Source organism: Diabrotica undecimpunctata, chromosome 1, assembly GCF_040954645.1.
Source record: "Diabrotica undecimpunctata isolate CICGRU chromosome 1, icDiaUnde3, whole genome shotgun sequence".
NCBI lineage: Eukaryota > Metazoa > Arthropoda > Insecta > Coleoptera > Chrysomelidae > Diabrotica > Diabrotica undecimpunctata.
This window is the reverse complement of record NC_092803.1, coordinates 192418008-192441135: the sequence shown is the minus strand read 5'-3', so window position 1 is coordinate 192441135 and position 23128 is coordinate 192418008. Positions and strand designations below refer to the sequence as shown.

General features: G+C 31.1%; 1 protein-coding gene across 1 annotated transcript in view; it reads right to left on the bottom strand.

Moving 5' to 3' along the window:
- Positions 1 to 2623: 2623 nt before the first annotated feature.
- LOC140432805 (myogenesis-regulating glycosidase-like) overlaps positions 2624 to 23128 on the bottom strand; it is a 42033-nt gene continuing 21528 nt past the window's right edge. The window contains exons 7-12 of the mRNA XM_072520923.1: positions 16790 to 16977; positions 16332 to 16447; positions 16123 to 16242; positions 10857 to 10995; positions 9047 to 9209; positions 2624 to 2841 (exon numbers count right to left, since the gene is read on the bottom strand). Coding sequence (XP_072377024.1) covers positions 2654 to 2841; positions 9047 to 9209; positions 10857 to 10995; positions 16123 to 16242; positions 16332 to 16447; positions 16790 to 16977 — 914 coding nt within the window. The 3' untranslated portion in view covers positions 2624 to 2653. The remainder of the gene's footprint in view (positions 2842 to 9046; positions 9210 to 10856; positions 10996 to 16122; positions 16243 to 16331; positions 16448 to 16789; positions 16978 to 23128) is intronic.

Sequence of the window (23128 nt, the reverse complement as noted above, 5' to 3'; positions counted from 1 at the left end):
CAAACTTCAAAGGCTTCAATCTTGTCCATGTTTCTACCCCGTACAGTACGTTAGTCTTAGTGCAGCATTCAGACTTCTGTCACACGATAAAAAACTGAAATTTTAAAACACTGCCATTGCCACTTCTATTCGTGACCTGATCTACTCGTCAGGATCAAATTCAGAGTTGATGTAAACTCCAGACATTTTTATTTTTTTACTCTCCCTGTTTTCTGCCCGAACAGGGTTTGCGATTCATTATTTGTAAGACCCTTTGACATTTTACTTTTTAAAGGGTGGTACATAATGCTTATCAATCTGTAGTCATTTTTTTTTAAAAGTCCCAGAAATTTTGTCAGCGATCAAACGAAGAAAACTCGAATATTTGGGTCACCTGATGAGATGACATAAATACGCAATACTTCAAAATATAATGCAAAGAAAAATAGAAGGAAAACGGAGTCCAGGCCGTAGAAGAATGTCATAGAGTAAGATCCCAGAGCGATCAGACATAACTTATTTTCACACAGATAAAACCTTAGAGTCCGAGTAGCGTCTCATGTGCTTTGAATACCTGCGTATTTATGAAACTTGCTGAGTGACACCTGGGCAGGTACCAGGTGAGAAAGGTAACTAAAAATAAGAGCTATTTAACTTAAATTTACATAACTGATTTTTATACATATTTTGTAGAATATTATTTTGAAAATACTGTAATAAGTGTCAGACACTTGTTATGGACCAGAACTTTTGTCAGACGCTTTAAAGCTCCACGAAAATTAAATTGGTGGGAGGGTGGTGGTGGGAGTGGCGATTACCTAGCACGATCGTGTGAGTTTTCTAAACTTTTTGTTACTCAACATTTTTCTCTTCCACAAAACAATCTAGAAATCTGTCTATCGATCTATATATGTATATATCTAAAGCATCTTTTATAGTTAAAATCGGATATGGCCTCCGCTTCTGACTTCCATTTATCTCTGTGCATTGCCATTTTGATCCATTTTGGATCAGCACGCCTCTTTAAATTATCTATCCACCTTATTTTTGTGAGCTTTCTTTGGGTCTTTTTAACCATCTGGATTTTCAAAACATCACTTTGTTTGTTTGTTTCATCTATTATCCTTCTGTCTGATGTTATAGCCTGCAAATTTATGTATGATGCTTTTTCTATGACATCTCATCTTTCTCGACATTCCGTATCCATTCATTTACGTTTTTTATCTTTGAAGCCTATTCTCAACATTGGCCTTTCCATTATCTCGATCTCTGGGTCTTTACATATTTATTCATTCTTGACCCCGGTATTATGTATATTTGACACTCGTATGTCATCACTGGTAGGATTTTTAATAGTTACAGTCTGTTTTTCTTTGATAACTTCTATGATTTGTCACAAATAGATGTTGCTTGAGACCTGTTCTCATCATTTTGTATTGCTATTGTGATATTCTCTACTACTCATTGTTTTTGTTTTGTCATAGTTCGTGCCTATCTGGTTCCAAAAGCACAAAAGATCTATGTTTTGTAATTTTCTATCTGCTTTCATAAGCATAGTCTTGATCAATTTCTACCAGAAAGACAATATATCGGCGTATCGTAAGGGGTTAAGATATATATAATAATAGTCTCCCGTTTTATACCGCTTCGCGGCTTTGGGAGTATAGCACGGTAGTCTGCTATATCTAGGGCCTACGGTATACAAGGAAGGTAACATGGCTAGTGCTACGCTTCAACCGCCTATTATTACCCCTGATTTTACCCAAGGTACTCATTTTTATTCAGGCTGAGTCGACCTGGGGCCTATAGACATTTTAAAAATGTCTAGTTGTTCTTGCCGGCGGTAGGATTCGAACTCCGGACCACCGGCATGCGAGGCAAGTATCCTACCGCTTGCGCTACGCAGGCCCTGGGTTAAGATATTCTCCATTTATTCTTAGTACTCTTTCAGTGTCTTGAACACGTTCTCCAGGGCTATATTTAATACCTTAGGTGATATTGTGTTACCTTGCCTAAATTATCTGTTCAGTACTATTGAGTAAGTGAGTTTATACATCTTAATTCGTGTTTTTGCTATCTTATAAATGGTTTTAGTAAGATCAGAATATCTATAATCCACTCTACTACTTTTTAGTGGGCATTTTATTGACCATTCTTCTGCACTTTGATAAGCTTTATCACAGCTTCAAAAAAAGATATGTAGAGTTAGACAAGCATGCGTTTTATCGCCACTTTCGTTTAACTTATATTCTGAAGAAATTTTTAAATACAAGCTCAATAATATTAAATCGGGAGTTACCGTTAACTTAAAATAATTTAATAACTTATGCAGATGACGCTGTAATCATTCATATCTGAATGTAATTATATTTCAAGTTTTTTTAAATTGTATCAGTATGCTTTAAACCAATAATAACAATATTCAACAAATACTATATAAAAAAAACCAAGTTTTGTCAAATTCCATTCTAATTTTTGTATATTTATTTTCTATCTTTGTTGTCTACCATATGGTTTTAGCTTTACTCTTGCATCGGTGGCCAAAGGGCTGTGACCAGAGTCAATTTCGGCTCCAGGTTATTTTATAACTCTACTGATGAAGTTTCAAAATATTTTATCAATAAAAAAGTAATCTGTACCTAAATCATATAACTAATATATTACTTATTTAAACTTAGTCAATTTTAATAAAATAGGGTAGTACATCAATAGGTGCTTCAAAGTTAGTTATATTTAGAGGACCAACAAAAGTTGCCCCACTGATTCCATCTTTCCAGTTACCTTTTGGTAAATAAATGTTTCTTGAAGTAGCTCCTTCTTCTAAAACAGGGGCGACTAAGACATCTTCTCCGAGAAGAAATTCTGAAAAAAAAAATATTAAATATTTTAGTTGTTATAATTTAGAAATAATAAATTATCTATTTCTTATCATAATATTTACACCATAAACCCTAAGTCTATTGTTTTAGTGTCTAGAAATCTAAGAAAATACCTAAAAAAAATGGTTTTTTGGAGCAGATCTCTGGAACAGAGCGAGGTACTATATAGCTAGGGACTACCAACTAACTACAAAAAGATATGGTACGGGGTTCTAGAATTCCAAAATGGGTACCTATATACTAGAGTAATTTTGCCAAAAATGTCAATTTTGAAACGCTAAAAAAGATAGAAAGAAGTTTACCACTTTTACTCCCGAGCCATCCCCTAAAACCCCCCACGTAAAGGGGGAAAACAAAAAAAATCGATTTACTTAAATAAAAAATTTAGCTAAGATAATTTTGAATAAATATGTTTATTAGCATTTTTTTTTGTAAAATGCTCAAATCAATGCTCAATAAAATTTGTATCAGCTCGACCGTAAAAATTTAATATCTTTTGATATGAGTGTCCTATCAAAAAAATAAAGGTGCGTTTTAAAAGTATAGAGTGCAGCTTTTGTATGCAATTTTTGTATTTTGTCGCAAATGAACATGTTTTATGATTTTCATGAGATCAATACAATGTATCTCTTTCACTGACTGGCCACTAAAGAGTTTCTATAACTAGAACCTAATCTTCAGTTTACAGGGGGGTTTTAGGAGGAAGCCTAGAGATTAAAGTGGTAAACATTTTTGCATTTTTTTGGGGTTTCCAAAATTAATATTTTCGACAAAGTTTAGCTTGTTCGTATGATTTTTAGGGGTCACGTCCCTCACGACTGGACTAGTAAGAAATGGATGATGTACAATAACCCAAATGGCTTCAATGAGTTCTGAAATTAATTATAAGGTTTTGATTTACAATGATATGAAAACAATGCAAGTAAAATCGTTTTAATATAGATAAGCTAGGACAAGAGGGAATTAGACGTCGAATAGAACAGTGAAAGAAAAGAAAGAAATGAAAAGTTTTAATTTAGTAAAGTGGGACCAACATATAACAGAGAAAACAAAGATTGGGATTAAAGAAATATTTTTAAAATCTGTAATAACGTATGGTATAGAATTATATAGTATGAGATAGTAGATATTCACAAGAAATCATAAAATCTCACAAGAAGTTTAAAGATAAAAATTTATAAATCCATCGTCAGACCTGTAATAACATACGGATGCGAAACGTGGACCATGACCAAAGCAAACGAAGAAAAGCTCAGACGCTTCGAACGAAAAATGCTTAGAAACATTTTCGGACCTCACCATGACATCACCACAAACCAGTATAAGATAGAACCAATATCATATTAAAAGCACTCTACAATGACGCCGATATTGTCCAAGAATTAAATCACAGCGACTAAGATGGACAGGCCACATGCACAGACTGTATAACGAGAGACTTCTAAAACTGGTATGGGAGGAGATTCCCACAGGCAAAAGACCACTCGGACGTTCCAGAATGACCCTTCCATTTCATTCCATTTCAATCCATTTGACCCTAGGTTGATGGAAGACCGAACAAATTGAAAAAAAGTTGTACAATCAGCCAAGACCCACCCAGGGTTGTAGCGCTACGTGATGATGATGATAGTAGATATTGACTATTTTCTAAGAAGCGTCAGAATATCAAGGCGTAAGAGAATTACAGAGGCCAGTAGAGAAGATTAAATGCTACATACACATTAACTAAAATAATAGAAACAAAAAGCTTTAAGTGGTTAGTATATGTTGTATGGATGGATCAAGGTAGATGGTCCAGTAAATTATTTAGAAGAAATCCGTCCAGAAAGACGTAAAAAGAAAGATCTACTCGTAGATTGTCCTGGAGTAGTAATATAAGGTGGAATTTGAAGGAAGAGGACGCTTAGATAGATAAAGATAAACAGAGAAGATATAACTTCCTTTAACTAATAATGGAAGACAAAATAGAAGGAAAACGCTGTTCTGGAAGACGACAAATGATATGATTGCGTAACATTAAGAGACAGAACTAAATCTCAACAACAAAGAATAATAAGAACACCCAAAATAATCACCCTGTATTTAAATATATTCTAGCCAAATATCTTTAAATATATTTATCTTTTGTTTTTATCCATTTTCAGCAGAAAAAACTAATATTTCTCAGTTACGTAAACATTATAGTCGACGATATATCAAGCCTTTGACCGCTGTTCCAATTTTGGTTTAAATTTTTATTGCAGATGAAGGGTTTTACGTTTTAAAAGCTTATATCCGGTATAACCACTTAAATTTTTATTTCAAAGTTTCAGTTTAGTGGTCTGGTACGTCCGTGATATTACTGCTTAACCATCCAAAGCTTGTTACTCATTTAATCGGCTGTTTCCACGTTCAGGTCAGGTCAGCTCTAAAAGAGTCTTTTACAAAAAGATATTATATTGAGGACTGTTAACGGACAATGTAGGAACTTTAATAAAAAGTTATGTCAGTTATTAAAAGGATTATATAATAGCATAATATAAAACGACTATTTAGTAGCAGTTATTATGATGCATTATACAATGTGAATGTTTGGCTTGGAAATGTCAAAATGTCTTCGCTAGGTAACATTTTTAAGCAAACGGCCGAGGTAGGTCTATTTTATTTTTTTATTTATTTTCAATAATTGTGCTCGAAATTAAGTCATGTTTTTCCAAATACGACACGTTGTAATAATTAAAAAAAATAGTGTTTTATGATTTATTGTGTTCTTTATTGCCTAGCCTATGATATATCATACGTCAAAAAAAGACAGTTACAAAGAAAGAAAACGTAAATTTTGTACCGGGTGGTCCTATAAGCCGATCTCTCGGCTATATATCAGAAACTATTCATGTTATAACTTTAGGAGCAAAAATTCCTTAGTAAAAGTGGCCAAGATAAATCGCTGGAAATAACTTTCAACTTTCTGGGTTAACCGCTAGGGGGCGTAACCTGTGAAGAAAAATTTGAAAATTATTTTTTTGTAAAATGTGCCCAATTATACAAGTGTTAAATAATTAAGCTAGAAAGAGGCCTAAATTCCGCACAAAGTTGTTCAAGTACTTTTTTTTTATTTTTTTCAAATAAAGGGTGAGGGAGAGTGGGAAAGTATTTTGTGGATAAATACCTATAACTTTGGTTTGGATCAACCGATTTTAACGAAATTAGTGTCATTGGAAAGAGTGTGGATGATTTAATTTACACCTATTATAAAACACTTGCATTTAGTTTTAAAGTTTTAATTGTCATGGGTAGAGGGTACTTTCAAATAGAAAAAAATTAAAATTTGTTTTTCTTCAAAATGTTTAATGAAAACACCTATTTATTGTAAATTATAATGGAACTGGATTTAATTCGTAACAAAATAGCGCAAACCTCATGTTGATAGCTTTTGTCGAACTCGAGATATGAATAAAAACGCATAAAAATAAGTAAGTATGGTATTGACTCACCCTTTATTATAACTTAAAATTAAATATGTGAAAGATCATACAAATATCTCGATCATTAAAACTTAATGTCCAATTAAATGTCCAAATTGTTTTCCATCGTTATCCACACAAAGATGTAATCTTTCGCGCGTAGACATAACATCTGCTTCAATCTCAGCTGTTGATATACTATTTATTGCGTTTATAATGCGCTGTTTCATGTCGTCTCGCGTGGTTGGTCGAGTTTGGTACACTAAGTCCTTCAATCTTCCTCACAGATAAAAGTCCAGACATGCTAAGTCTGGAGATCTAGCTGGCCATGGAAATATACTTCCCCTTTCATTCTATTTATTTGGATAACTTGCATACAAATAATCTCGAACTCGTCTGGAAAAGTGCACAGGACACCCTTCATGCTGTAATATCATATCTCTTCTTGTTTGTAAGGAAATATCTTCCAATAAAACAGGCAACTGATTTTCCAGAAAATCCAAATATGTTTCGCCATTTAAAGTTCTATCAAAGAAATATGGACCTACGATCTTTAAAGGAACTCTACCACACCAAACATTAAGACTCCAACTACCTTGAACCTGCACCTCATGTATCCAGTGCGGATTTTCTTCAGCCCAATAATGCATATTATGCAGATTAACACCACCCGCACTATAAAACGTGGACGCCTCGTCTGTCCACAAAATCTTTGACATAATATGCGGTTGTTCTAGCAGACCTAACATGCAATTGCAGTAATCCAGCCTTGCATCATAATCTCTCTCATAAAGTTTAAAGGAAATTCCAAGTTTCTGACCTAAACGTTCACTTTATAATATGAAAAACCAACCTGTGATGTTTTAAAATCCTTAGAAAAGTAGTTTTGGGTATGTTTAATTCTATAAAGATTTGCCGACTACTTATATGTGGATTCTGTTGAATTAAAGCAAGAACATTGATTGAATTATCTCCGGTCATACCTCTACTACGTCGTTTAAAACAATGACGATGAAAACTACCAGTTTGTCATTCGAAATAAACTCCAATCATATCATACAATTCTGCATTTGATATACTCATCACGAATTATTAGTACTGATAATTAATTACTAATATTACCAATATTAATATCTATTGAAAAAAGTGCAATCTTCAATTCGAATTATAATATAACCTTCTTAACAATATTTTGACTACTGTCAATAAATAAACAATATGAACTCCCCGTCAAATTCATTGTCGTAGCCTACTTAGTTTCTAAAAAACTATTTTTAATCATATGAAATAACAATGGTCAAAATAGGTATCAATATTAAGATTCTTTTGCTATAAAAAATTTGAAAGTACCTACTGACTTATTTTTTAATTTAATTTATAATACAGGATGAGTCAATACGATACTTACTTATGTTTATACGTTTTTATTTATATCACGAGTTCGACAAAAGCTATTAACATACGGTTTGCGCCATTTTGTTACGAATTTAATCCAGTTCTATTATAATTTACAATAAATAGGTGTTTCCATTAAACATTTTGAAGAAAAACAAATTTTAATTTTTTCTATTAGAAAGTACCCTCTACCCATAACAATTAAAACTAAATGCAACTGTATTATAGTAGATTTAAATTGAATCACCCACACTCTTTCTAATGACACTAGTTTCGTTAAAATCGGTTGATCCAAACCAAAGTTATACGTATTTATCCACAAATACTTTCCCACTCTCCCCACCCTTTATTTGAAAAAATAAAAAAAAAGTACTTAAACAACTTTGTGCAGAATTTAGGCCTCTTTCTAGTTTACTTATTTAACACTTGGTATAATTAAACATATTTTCCAAAAAACTGGTTTTCAAAGTGTTCTTCACAGGTTACGCCCCCTAGCGGTTAACCCAGAAACTTAAAGGTTATTTCCAGCAATTTCTCTTGGCGACTTTTACTAAGGAATTTTTTCTCCTAAAGTTATAACATGAATAGTTTCTGAAATATTATAGCCGAGACATCGGCTTATTGGACCACCCGGTACATTGCTATTAAAAACAATCTCTCTTTATTTCATTCTGAAGTTTTGATTTCGTTTTGATAAAAATTTAATTTTGGGCATTAATAGGTTAAATACACATTGGAGTTATAAAACTGGTAATATGTATCACTATTCTCTTAAAGGAAGTAGTTTTTTGAGATACAAAGCTTTGAAATGGTTTTGGTTATTTATATAAAAAACAGTATATCGTTTCAGCTTTAGTCAAGTAAAAGAAAACTTAATTTAAAAATTAAATTTTGTCTGTAGCTTTATTAAAAATCTTGATTTTGTTTATAAACAATAAAAAAATTTTTTTTTGATTTTTTTATTTTCATTTTTTTGTTAAAAAAATATCAAAATATTTATTTGAGTATATTTTATCTGATTGGGAACTGGACTTGTGGAAAACTGCTTAATCGGATAAGCGAATTTGTTTTGTGGACTGAAAACAGTTAATATTTCCATCTGGTAAAATTTTACAGAACAATGATTTGAAGTTTGAAATGTGTTTCAAATTACTGACATTCGAAATTAAATTAATAATTTATTTAAACGGTTAAATAACGGCTTAATAAAATATGTTTGCAAACTTAAATAAACTTACTAAATGAGATAGGTGTAAGTATAGCGAAGAAACATTTGTATCAAACACCAGATCATATCAATTATTATCACAATAATATGTACTATTAATTAATACAAAAATATAAACTTACCATCATAAATCGTGTATGAAAATGAGTCTGTTGGATCGATCCACCAAATTGGAGGATTAACTGGCGTTCCCTTCTCTATGCTGGCTTTCATAGCTTCAATAATTTTGTCACCGTATTCCTCATGCAAGTTGGAGTACTTCCTCACAATTTCTGTAGTATCGAACTAAAACAGTAATAGGAATGGAACTGTTAAAAAAGGTATTTTCAAAACCAGGTTTTCCCAAACTGTGCATCGCGACGCCCTGGGGCGTCGTTGCGTTGTCCCAGGGACGTCGCGTGTCAGCGCGAACTTTTAATACATAAAATATATTTAGTTGATTTTAAATGAGTATATCGAATCTTGAAGAATAAAGATATACCAATGTGTCTAAAATGTAGAGTTTATGACAAATGTATCTTGCCTGTAACTACATATGGACTGGAGATCATGGCCTTTAAAAAGAAAACCTTAGAGCAGTTCAGTACAACCCAAAGAGCGATGGAGAGGGCCATGATAGGGATTAGTTTGAGAGACAGGATTCAAAATATCGACATTCGTGAAAGAACAAAGATTACTGATGTCGCAGAACGTATATCAAGGCTCAAGTGGCAATGGGTCAGACATGTTGCCCGAGATAATTCCGAAAAATGGACACAGAGATTAACAAACTGGAGACTACTGGAGAAAAAACAGGCAAGGAGTAGGCAGACCAAACAAGAGGTGGGCAGATGACATCAAACAAGTTGCATGCAAGCAGTGGATGAGAATTGCCAAGAGTAGAAATCAATGGAAGCAAATGTAAGAGACCTATGTCCAGCAGTGGACAAATACAGGCTGAAGAAGAAGAGAAGAAAAAGATATCGGATCAATCACAAGAAGTAAAATGTAGAATGCTCCTACGTAGAAGGCTCCTAGGATGATATATCTTCTCGAGATTATACTATGGAGTTGAATGCTGGACACTCACTAAAGCGATGGAGAAAAAACTTGATGCCTTCGAGGTGTGGCTATACAAAAGAATCCTAAAGATATCGTGGACGGACAAGATAACCAACGAGACTGTACTACAAAGAATGGGGAAAGAAAGAGAGGTGATGTATACCATTAAAAGGAGAAAGTTAGAATATCCAGGATATATAATGAGAAACGGCACTAAATACAGATTACTGAAAATAATCCTTCAAAGCAAAGTATCCGGAAAGCGATGAATTGGGAGAAGAAAGATATCATGGTTAAAAAACTGAAGGAAATGGTTCTCCACAACAAAAACTATTCTATTTACAGCATCAGTCATTAAAATAATTATAGCCAGAATTATCGCCAATATTCGAAACGACTAGGCACCAATAGAAGAAGAAATGAGTATAAAATATATGTATTAATAAATAAATAAAATAAAAAATATAACATCAAGTCCTTGAATTATCCGAAATTATTAAAAAAATTGTTCAATCTGAAAATTATCTATACGCCAGGTCCATACACTCGTCTATACCCCGTCACATACACCCTGTGTACCTTATTTTGCTCGAGGAGAGCAGGTCCAGTTCCCAGGACTGTACTAAGCCCAATGAGCCAGATATGAGCCCAAAACTCCCTACCGACGGCTCTCGGCAACATTGTATTAAATTAATATTACAATAATTCACTTTGTATAATAAATAATAGATTATTGGCCTATACTGCCTTTCTAATGCCTATATTTCATGATTTCTACCTTTTTTAATAAAAATCTTTGCTTATATAGACGCCTTTTTCTTAAATTTTTTGCCTATAATTCCGAGCTGTGTTCATAACTTACATAAGATTTCACTATTTAGTAAAACTTACTTGGTCACTAGGATAATCCCAAGGTAGAAATCCAAACTGTAATGCTGGCATCAATGCATTAGCTTGCGTCCATCGGACCATTAATTCAGCTGTTGGTGCTTGTCTGTAAGAATTACCTCCAACCATATCCGGTAAAACTCTAGACAACATTAAATAAAGTTAAATTAACTCAAATAAACTGGCACAATTTTTAATACCCCTATTACTGTTTGAGTGAAAACAATGTACAAATAAAACAACCTCAAATTTAAATTTCTAATTTTATCCTTTAACATAATGGTTGTTATAAATAAGAAGAGCCCATGGAAAAGAAGTCAAAAAAATTTGCTTTAAAATGGAATAAAAACTTTTTTAAACACATCGTAATTTACATTTTCAGAACATGTTTGAACTGTGTTTCTGAAAAACAACATAAAGTAAATATTAAAGATAATTTTAGATCTTTTCTGCGGTATCCCTCTTCGATATTGTATCCCCGTGGTCTTTAGTGAATGGATTTGTCCGTTTCATCTTCCATCTTTCTGTGTAGGTTGATTATTTGTATAGTATATTTTACTTTAGTTATGTTTCTTATTCAAATATTGCTTTTCTTATCTTTGAGTTTTATGTGGAGCATATGTCTGTCCATAGCTCTTTTTAATTTATATTTAAATGGGAATAAGCCACAATTAAAGGTTAAAATAGGTTTATTGACGTTTCAATTTCCACTTCGGAAATCGTTCTCAAAATACAAACATTAGTAAATTAAACAAATTTTGTTTTTTGTTACTTAGTGAAAAATTCTTCTAATAATTTAATTTTATCTGACTCATCTATATTGACAATTTAGACATACCTTATACATTTTAAAGTAGACGACTTTAAAATGATATTTTAACCTTTAATTGTGGCTTATTCCCATTTAAATATAAATTAATTTAAAATGCCACAGGAAAATAGCTTCAGAACAATATTAAATAGCTCTTTTTGTTTTAGCTATTTTATAAATGTTCTCTTTCATCAAATCTGTTTGTTTGTGCCTCGTATGTTAGCACTGATAAAACACATTGGTCAGATATTTTAGTCCTAAAGCATTGTGGGTATTTTTCGTCTTCCAATTATATAGCTCAACTTTCCAAATGCACAATAGTCGTATTTGGCGTTTTATTTCAGCGCTTTGATTTTTTCTATTCAATTTTTTTTGTTTTGTTTTTTTGTTTCTTCTTTCATTTTAATTTATTTATCTTGTGCTGTATTATTGATTGTTTTTGTATTCTTATAGTTCATATTCAGTCCTATTTTCCCTGCTTTTTTATCTCCGTTTATTATCATCTCCTGAAAATCTAAAATACTATCTGCAGATACTAAGAGATTCAAACATTGTCCATTTATGTTTATACCTTGGTTTTCTCAGTTTACTTTTTTATACCTCTTTTAAGTTTTGATGAATAATTTTAGGAATAATGTATAAGGCGGCTGTGAGAACATGAGGTATCCAACACTATGACAAAGTTACTATAAACCCTTAATAATTTTTTTAAATTATGTGTAGCTCATGTCCCCTGTTTTTTTTTTTCGATATAAAAACAATGCGCCATTTTGCATCAAATCAGTGTAGCTGCCAATATAATCGATAATTAGACTTTGGCCCTTATTTGCCAATCCTGGCGACACACCATTGCTAAAACCCTTTTAAAAAGGCATTTGTTAATATTTTATTGTGCCAAACTTTGCCAAATGTATGTCTGGCGTTATCCCTAGCCTCGTTTAGGTAAAAAATCCTAATTTTTACGGCACGACATTCCCGAATTGACTATAGAGAATTACGTCGTTATGATATTAGAGAGATATTGCAAAGTCAATTTTGCACTTGCTGTATTACGGCACGCGTTATTTTGACAGTAGAGCATGCGCAGGTGTGATATTTGGCTTACGCTGCGTTATTGACAATACGGCCTGCCATTATTAGGGCCGTTACGCTGTGCGGAATTCGTTTATTTGTAATAATTTTCTTAAATGAGTACATCAGACAGTAGCATAATGCAACAATATAATTAATAATTTGAGATAATGATTAAGGTGACAAATTGATTAAAAGCTGAAGATCTTTAAGCCTGCTGGGATATGCCAGCCTTCTCATCATTCCTAATAGCAAAAATATAAGGGCATAATTTCAAAAGTTATGTAGAATGCAAATGCATTTACCACTAACAGAGTTTCTAGTATTGGTATGAATAAAATCTGGTAGGCGTAAAACTTGCAAGTGTAGGAATATCTTGTCTGCTAAACCTAAAATTTATTTCTACATCTGCTTCCAACATGTTTTCTAAATTAAATTCTTGATTTTGTAAATGTAATACATGTTCACATACAATGGTATTTAAAATGATGAACTCTACATCATCATTATGAGCATTTGCTAAAATAAATGCTTCTAAATTTATGACCCATTTTCAATAATTTGCGAAAACAACACAGATAAAAAGAAAATCTCTATTTGTGATGTGTCAGCCGTATGTCAAAACTGTCAAAATAGCGCGGTGCAAATAGTGCAACGCAAGCATTGTTAACTTTGCAATAACTCTCTATTATTTCCTCCTTATCAATTAAAATGAAATTCCGGCAGCATTTTATATATCAAAAGTCAAAATTATGAAAAGTTTTTTTAATGATTCACCACTCATTTTAGGTGGTTTATTGATTATTGATTTTGTCTATTATACTTACAGATTTCAGAATTGGAATCCCATTTTTAAAGATAAGTGAATCTACAGTTCCAAATAGAATATTTTTGGATTTTGTCCAACTTAATAAGTTTTTGTCTGCACTGATTTATATTTGGAGAAGTTGTACAACCGAGTATTATAGTGGAAATGAAATTTGTTCTTGTTAAAGAAGTGCTAAATATTGTGTGAATAGAGCTTTCTGTGATTAATTAGTAGACATAATCATCATTATCATTAACCTGTATGCGCCCACTGCTGGACATAGGTCTCCCTCAGCCCTTTTTATCTGCCTCTATCTTTTGCGGCTTGTATCCAGTTATCGCTAACACGCTACAGGTCGTCAGTCCATCTATTTGGTGGGCATCCTCTGCTCCGTATTGCTTCTTGCCTTGATCTCCACTTCAAAATACGTTTTTTCTATCGGTTGTCTAATAATATCGCGATGTGTCCTGTCCACTTTTGTCCACTTGTCCACTGTCCACTTGTCCATTTTAACGACGCGATTTTTTCGATAGCGTCTGTTGTTTTCGTTCTACGACGTATTTCTTCGTTTGGGATTCGGTCTCTTAGAGAGACATCCAACATCTGGCGCTCCATAGCCATCCAAGTTATTCGCATCTTATTAACTACCTTTTTGTGAGTGTTAGTGTTTCCGCTCAATAATTGAGTACAGGTAACATACATTGGTCAAAGATTTTTCTTGCGAGGCATATGGCTAGATCCGATTTAAATACATAGTATAATTTACCAAAAGCTGTCTAGGCTTATCCTATGCCACGTGGGAGCTCACATGTCTGGTTATCTCTCCACAACCGAATTTCATTTCCTAGGTACTTATTAAACAATTAAACATCCCACCAAAAAAATGTTCTGGGGCTGTTTTTCATACTCAGGAACTGGCATTATTATTCCTATTGAAGGTATGATGGACAGTGAAAAGTACAAAGCCATGCTAGGGAAACGCTTAACTACATATAAATCTTGACAAAGTACAAGCCAAAGGGACTGCAATTTTTCAACAAGATTCAGCTCTGTACCATGTATCGAAGGTTATAATGAAATACTTCAAGGATAATAATATTACCCTTCTTGATTGGCCTGGGAATTCACCTGACCTTAATCCTATTGAAAATGTGTGGGCAATATGTAAGGCTAAACTGTAAAAATTTGACTGTACGACAAAAACAAAAATGGTGGAAGCAGTGATTAAGGTGTGGTTTAGAGATGAAGCAATCACAAACAATTGCAAAAAACTTGTGGATTCCATACCTAGAAGATTTCAGGAAGTCATAAAAGTAAAAGGGGGACATATTAAATACTAATAAATGAAAAAATCTCATGTAAGTGTATCTAAATTTACCTTTGGCATAAATAAATCATATTTACAAATTAATTCTGTTTATTCACATTAATTCACACAATACTGTAGATATACAGCTGCAGATTACATGCTGGAATTAGCAACGGGGTTAGATATGGCGATCATTAGGAAATTATTTTCAAAGTGAGAAAGTCGATTTATCACATATAAAAAAATTACTCCCAAATAGAATATTTTATAACAAAAAAAGAAGATATACGTGAATTTAATGGCTACAAGAAATATGTTAATATAAAAAAACTCTAATACAGAATTAAAAAATTCTGTTTTAAGTAGTATGTTTAATTAAAAAATTAAATTAAAAAATCCAAATTGATTCTAATAGAGCGCAGAATAAACGTTTTTGGACTAATCAGTACATCTTCAATGAACTTTTAAAATACTTACGTAACCAAAACAACGAAACTAAACATTAGTAGTGTTTACATTAAAGATAACATACTTAAAAGTATTAAATTATACGGTAAAATGCCGATGTAATTGGATCATTAACCGAAAACCATGTCCCTACTCAAAGCAGAATTTTTTATATTCGCACTTTCTTACGGGAGTTTACTAACTTCGAGTTTTTTTACTAATATGGTAGGTATATAGCCAAATCCCGGGAATTATCCCATTTTAAGTTGTAATGTTATTTCGTTAAAGTCGGCTTGTATTTTTCTTATCAAATCGTTAATATTATTGCCTACTGTCATTATAGCAGTATAAACAGCTAATGTAACAATTTTAGTAGTTTCTATATAAGGCAAAACACAGGTTCACAGTAGACAAAAGACAGAACTAAGTTGCTTGTGATAACTTATGAAGCTCATGAGATACGTCAATAAAGATTGTTTACTTTTTTCCGCTAGAGATTTTTCTATAACAACAAATTATCTATGTTCTTGATAAATAGTTAAGTATCGTTTTTAAAATTCAATATGGTGTTATGATATAATATTTTTCCTCTCCATGACAGGTTTGTTCTTTGCAAATAATTTTTCAGACATTACACAGACTGATCTGTTGGAGCTCATGGACCAGTTTACATATTTTGGGAACCAGTGGTTTTCATATTATTACGTTCTAAGTAATATACTTTATAAAAAAGTTACTATTTTTAAACAACAGTTAAGTAACTGCATATTTTTAATAATATAATAGCTTTATTTTCTACTATACGAGTATGGTTTGTACTTACAAAGTATATCCGTTCATATTCATTTGTATAAGTGTTGTTACAAGAGATTCCAGTCCATCGTCTATGGTCCAAAGAGAATCTTTGTCAATCATTCTAAGAAAAACAGGAAGATTTTGTGTCCTAAAAATTAAATATCATTTTATACCATGCAAAAAATTTTACTATATCTCATATTTCAAAGTAATATTTAGTAATAAATAAATTAATACCTCCACGCAGATCTAACTTCAATAAGGTCTCCAAACTGTGCACAAGTTTCAACATATTTTTTGGTGAATACATTGGGAACTTCTTCTTGATCTTCTACATGATCAAACTGATGCGGCTAAAAAGGTTTTATGGATGTTAATGTAATATAGACCATAGTTAATTTACTACACAGCACAAAGATAAAATTTCAGTGTTGACAAAATTATTCAACATTGTATTTATTTTAAAAAAGGATAACAGAAAGAAGTAGAAACATATATATCATAGAAACTGATAAAACCGAAGAAATTTGGCCAAAAATATATAAATAATAAACATATAAAAATAATTCTGAGCAGAAAACCGTCACATCTGGACTAAAATTAAACCCTAAAAACTAAATTAAGTGTTTCGTTATGAATAGCATCCCTTACTATTTATCTTTTAGCGTCTATCAAGCGTTAAGTTAATTTTTTACCGGTATTGCGTAGTCTGTTTCTCCTGCATCAAATTTAAAACCATCTAAGCCAGGATCGTCAGCTAGTGCCTGAATTTTATCGGAAAACCATTTGGCAGCATCTGGATTTGTAAAATCTACCTGATGAGCATCATCACTTTCCCACCAAATAGCTCTAGTGTCACCATTAACATCTTTAACAAAATATCCTAAAAAATTGAATACGTTATATAGTGTTGCAGAATATTAAAAACAGTATTTGACCAAAAACTATATAGATATTTTTAAGATGCTTCTATGACTTATGACACTGTGGATCAGTACAATAATAAGTCTAAAAAGAACTTTTGCATTTATAGTACCAGTAGTAGAGCAGTCATCTAATATAATCTATATATTTTAAAAAACGATTTTAATCGACTTAGAGTTGTCCAATTGATGTTAAATCCCAAGAAGTGCCAGCTATTTCAAAGTAAAGTCAATTATCTGGCTCATATAGTGAGCAAAGAAGAACTGGGTGGATAAGGAAAAAAAGAAATTGCCAGAACCGACGGACCAACATCAAGTGAGAAGTTTTCTTGGGCGATGTACTTACTATCAAAAGTTTGCAGATATTTATAAGCCATTAACATGACTTACAGAAGAAGCAAAAGATTACTATTGGGACGTAGACCGTCAAACTGCCGGTGAGACCTTAAATAGAGAAAAGGGCTTAAAAAAATAAAAAAAAAACAATATTAATGTACCCACAGCCAGAAGGAAAGTTTATCGTAGATACACCTGCAAGTAATGTGGGAGTTGGGGGAGTGCTATCTCAGATTCAAAGAGGACAGGACCGAGTCCTTGGATATTTTAGTAAAGTTTGCTTTCAAAACAATAATACAAGATGTAAGAGTATACAGACAAGCAGAATGTGCAAGTAACCACCGATTAGTGTTAGGAAAATTCATATACACGGGAAGACGACAAAAAGACAATATCCAGAACGATGAGGAGATGCAAAAAATCGCAAATACGAGGTATAAAGTAGAACTTCTACAACAATTTAGTACTCGAACACTATATCAGAATAGGCTACAGAATATGCTACAGATGAATGAAGAATGGACCTTAACAGAAATGTATCAACACCTAAAGGAAAAAATAAAGAAAGCGGCAAACGAAGTGCTGGGTATTAAACAACATAAGAATACATATTTGGAGAAATACAGCGACGACTTAGAAGAGATGATTAAAAGAAAAAAAAGTGCATTTCATAAATGGCTAAACAACAGAACCCCAGGAACACGGGGAGAATATATTACCCTCAGACAACAAGTTAAACAAAGAATAAAGCTCGAGAAAAACGAATACTGGGAGAGAATGTGCAGAGACATAGACAACACGATACGATAGGGTATAACAGATCAACGGAAGCATGGAAAAAAATAAAAAACATCAGAAGTAATAAACGAAGTAAAAATACCATACAGATAATTACATCAAAAGAGTGGAGAAAGCATTACACAAAATTATTGCAGGAGAATAGGCCGGAGTATATCTCATACGACCCTGTGACAATAATAACTGAGCTCTACTTGCTTTTAAGCTTTGTTGTCGTACTTCTTCAACATCTCCGTAACTAGTTATATATATCCCCAGATATCTAAACCTTGCTTCCTGCTTAATTATTTTCCCATCCATTGTGATTTTACATTGTAGAAGGTATTTAGATGTTGTCATACATTTAGGTTTTTCTGCTGATATTATCACATTGTATTTCTTGGCTGTTATATTGAAGATGTGTGTTAAACACTATATACAAAAGCTTTTATTGTTTTGTACAGAAGTTAATGTAAAGGGTATATTAATGAAGTGCTGCAATATTTACTTCTTACTATAATCAAAGCAAAATAATTGCATGATACATATTATGTATTATATAATTGATGGTGTGCATAATATTTTGTAGCAATCGCTTTAAACTATTTTTTTTTGTGATGTTTTTTTAAATAATCTCTTTCGTATTTACATATACTCGACATAATTACCAAAAAAACAGATATTACACCCTTATCCCGTAAAACATTTTACAGCATTTTATAAAATTAGTCGAGAAACCTAAAAAAACAGGAGGTCATAAAAGTTAATTGTACAAGTTAATGGAGAAAGATACGCAAATTATTCAACAACCGGAACAGGAAATGTTGTATTTTTTAGAAAATTGCTTAATAGAATCAGTTAAACCTGAAAGGAATTAAAAATCACATTACTTTTGTACATTACCGTTAACATCCAACCCTTTTCGATTAAAACAACCTTATTTATTTCGTATTCGGGGAAAATTAAACTAACTGGAATATTTGTTCTCGAGGCTTTTCGTTTCTAAATTTTTATTGGTGTAATGCTTTTACCTTTAAGTGCCCCGTAAAGATATTTTTGCTTTGCATTATTTTAAACATTTAACGTTTGTAAAAGAAAAACCGCAATAATTAGATTCAAGCACTTATTTTTATTTAATTTAGGTATCAGATAAATGACATTCAAAGAAAAAATATAATAACATGCATATAAAATTTTATTATCTTTATCGAGAGTTATTACTACACAGTATGTAGATTTTGCTGCTTATATTTTTTACATAAAACATTTAAAAAGTATGTAATGTAAAAAACACAACAAAAAAATAATATTTCGGTAGCTTTCGATGGTCGAATAACGTTTTTGGTTTTGGACTCCCCAAATCCCAAGCTGTTTTGACAGGTGTATTTTATAACATTTATTTTTTTTAAGTCTTTCTTCACATTGTTTTGACAATCTCTGTTGGAGATGAACGTAGACATGTTATTCGTATATTTCTCACCATTGCTTTATAATACATGACTTATCCAGCCTAATCTACATGATCTTACAATAGTTGTTATTAAAGGATGTACAGTGAGTGTTCATATTTCTTATTTATTTATTTATTAATGGGATAACCCCAGTAACAGTCCAAATATAATATTACAAAATAATAAAAGTATAATCAGAGTTATTTAACAATCTCATACATATGTGTAACGTATTGTTACAACCATATGCGGTTTGATAAAAGAAGATATTCAAAGTATTTATATGGCGCAAACCTAAATATGGAACATTTAATCTGATTTTATTGAGCAGGTAAGCATGGGCGCCCATATATCAAAATCCAGTGGGGGGCAAGTCAACTCAAATTTTTATTTTGATCCATATAACTTAATAAAAACTAAAATAGCCGATTGCAAAAATACAAAAATATAAACATGATTTACAAACAGTAAAGAAATACCAGAAAAGTAAAAGTAATCTTAAACAAAAAATTATTAACAACATATTTTATGGTATGACTTTATACATACAAATTTTATTATACAAAATTTTTTATGTAGGAATAAAAAAATCAATTTTAAGCAAGGATGTTAAAAAATAGTAATAAAAAAAGCAGGTACTCTGGGATACGAAATGCAACACAAGCAATAGTGTAGTTTAAATAATATGTAAGTAACATAATATCTGAATTGAAAAATTTCTTTTACTAGGAAATTAGAACAAATATTCAAAACTGTACTGTAAAATGTCATTTTACATGTAATGACTTAGTGGGTATGTCCTATGTTTTTAATATAATTTTAATTGTGACGTCTATTTGTTAGTTCCGAATTTTTACATGCTTGTCAATATTACTTCTTGAAAAAGGCATTGATTTCCTGCCGAAACGTCGAAAAAATATATGAAAATGTCTTAGTATAAATCAAAATTTTTTTATGAACCTAAGCCCAAGAAAATCCACTAAAAAATATATATTAAGGTTCAAGAACTAAACTCAAACTATATATATATATATATATATATATATATATATATATATATATATATATATATATATATATATATATAACTGTTTTGGATGGGTTGGAGTCAATAATAGGGCTATTGGTTAACTATTTTTTTAATCTCGAGCTTTCAATTGTGTTTACAATTATTATCAAGAGCTAAAAAAGACAAAATACTTACAAGGTTGAACTAAAAAGAAAAAACAATTTTTGTTAACTTACCAAATAAAAATTAGTTTGGTAAGTAAAAAATCACTGCTTACATGTTCAAAATATTTTATATAAAAATGTTTTGATCTAACAAATGTTTCTCCGAAAATTTCTATAATTTTGAAAACATTTTTTTTTATAATATAAAAATAATTGAATTTATAAATAAGTTCAAAAAGCAACCAATTACAAATAGCCTCAATGTCATAAATGCCAACATAAAATTTTTATTTTTGACAATTATATTGCCAAAAGCAAAACTTCGTTTAAACATTCTTTTTTGTTTAGTAACAAAAAGAAGAAGATTTATTCACCCTTGACAGATGTCTGAAAGAATGTGACAGATATATGGAGAATTGAATATGACATTTTACAATTTTTATATATAAATCATAAAGAAAGAATATAATTATATATTTTACTTAAATTTTGAATCTCAGATCTTTTGTTTAAACTCTTATCATTTTTGCTAATACAAACCATTTCCAAAAAAGTCCTTTTAAATTTATTACTTTCACTACATAAAATTTTAATGTTATCAAAATCCATAATATGGTCTTTATCGATTACATGTTCTGCCAAAGCACAAGATGGTTTTTTAATTCTGCAATCACTTTTGTGAGAAATAATGCGATTTGAAAGATTTCTTCCGGTCTCACCAACATATTCAGCCTCACACTGAGTACAACTAATGCTGTATACTAAATTCGTTTTTTCAAATTTGTCTATAGGATATTTAGTTTTAGAATATAAAGATGAAATAGTTTTGATGTTCTTTGTTGCTATTTTTATATTGTCAATAACCTTTAGTGTTTGTATTAATTTAGGTGTTAATGATGGTATAAAAGGTAGTGAATGATAATAGATGTTCTGATTGTTAGATACAATGTTTTGAGATTGAGCAAAAAATGGTGTTAAATTATTTATATTACCAATATTAGAAAAAAGCATCCTATGTAGCATATCTGGAGGATAAGAGTTTTCAATTAGAATATTTTTTAATAACTGAAGATCTTCCTGTAGATAATCTGGATGAGAAAGTTTTAAAACACGTTCTTTTAATCCTGTTATAAGGTTCATTTTCATCTTATTTGGATGGTGAGAGTAATAAGATCTTCAGTTATTAAAAAATATTCTAATTGAAAACTCTTATCCTCCAGATATGCTACATAGGATGCTTTTTTCTAATATTGGTAATATAAATAATTTAACACCATTTTTTGCTCAATCTCAAAACATTGTATCTAACAATCAGAACATCTATTATCATTCACTACCTTTTATACCATCATTAACACCTAAATTAATACAAACACTAAAGGTTATTGACAATATAAAAATAGCAACAAAGAACATCAAAACTATTTCATCTTTATATTCTAAAACTAAATATCCTATAGACAAATTTGAAAAAACGAATTTAGTATACAGCATTAGTTGTACTCAGTGTGAGGCTGAATATGTTGGTGAGACCGGAAGAAATCTTTCAAATCGCATTATTTCTCACAAAAGTGATTGCAGAATTAAAAAACCATCTTGTGCTTTGGCAGAACATGTAATCGATAAAGACCATATTATGGATTTTGATAACATTAAAATTTTATGTAGTGAAAGTAATAAATTTAAAAGGACTTTTTTGGAAATGGTTTGTATTAGCAAAAATGATAAGAGTTTAAACAAAAGATCTGAGATTCAAAATTTAAGTAAAATATATAATTATATTCTTTCTTTATGATTTATATATAAAAATTGTAAAATGTCATATTCAATTCTCCATATATCTGTCACATTCTTTCAGACATCTGTCAAGGGTGAATAAATCTTCTTCTTTTTGTTACTAAACAAAAAAGAATGTTTAAACGAAGTTTTGCTTTTGGCAATATAATTGTCAAAAATAAAAATTTTATGTTGGCATTTATGACATTGAGGCTATTTGTAATTGGTTGCTTTTTGAACTTATTTATAAATTCAATTATTTTTATATTATAAAAAAAAAATGTTTTCAAAATTATAGAAATTTTCGGAGAAACATTTGTTAGATCAAAACATTTTTATATAAAATATTTTGAACATGTAAGCAGTGATTTTTTACTTACCAAACTAATTTTTATTTGGTAAGTTAACAAAAATTGTTTTTTCTTTTTAGTTCAACCTTGTAAGTATTTTGTCTTTTTTAGCTCTTGATAATAATTGTAAACACAATTGAAAGCTCGAGATTAAAAAAATAGTTAACCAATAGCCCTATTATTGACTCCAACCCATCCAAAACAGTTATATATTTGTTCCAAACGAGTCACAAGTACTTCTTTTTTCT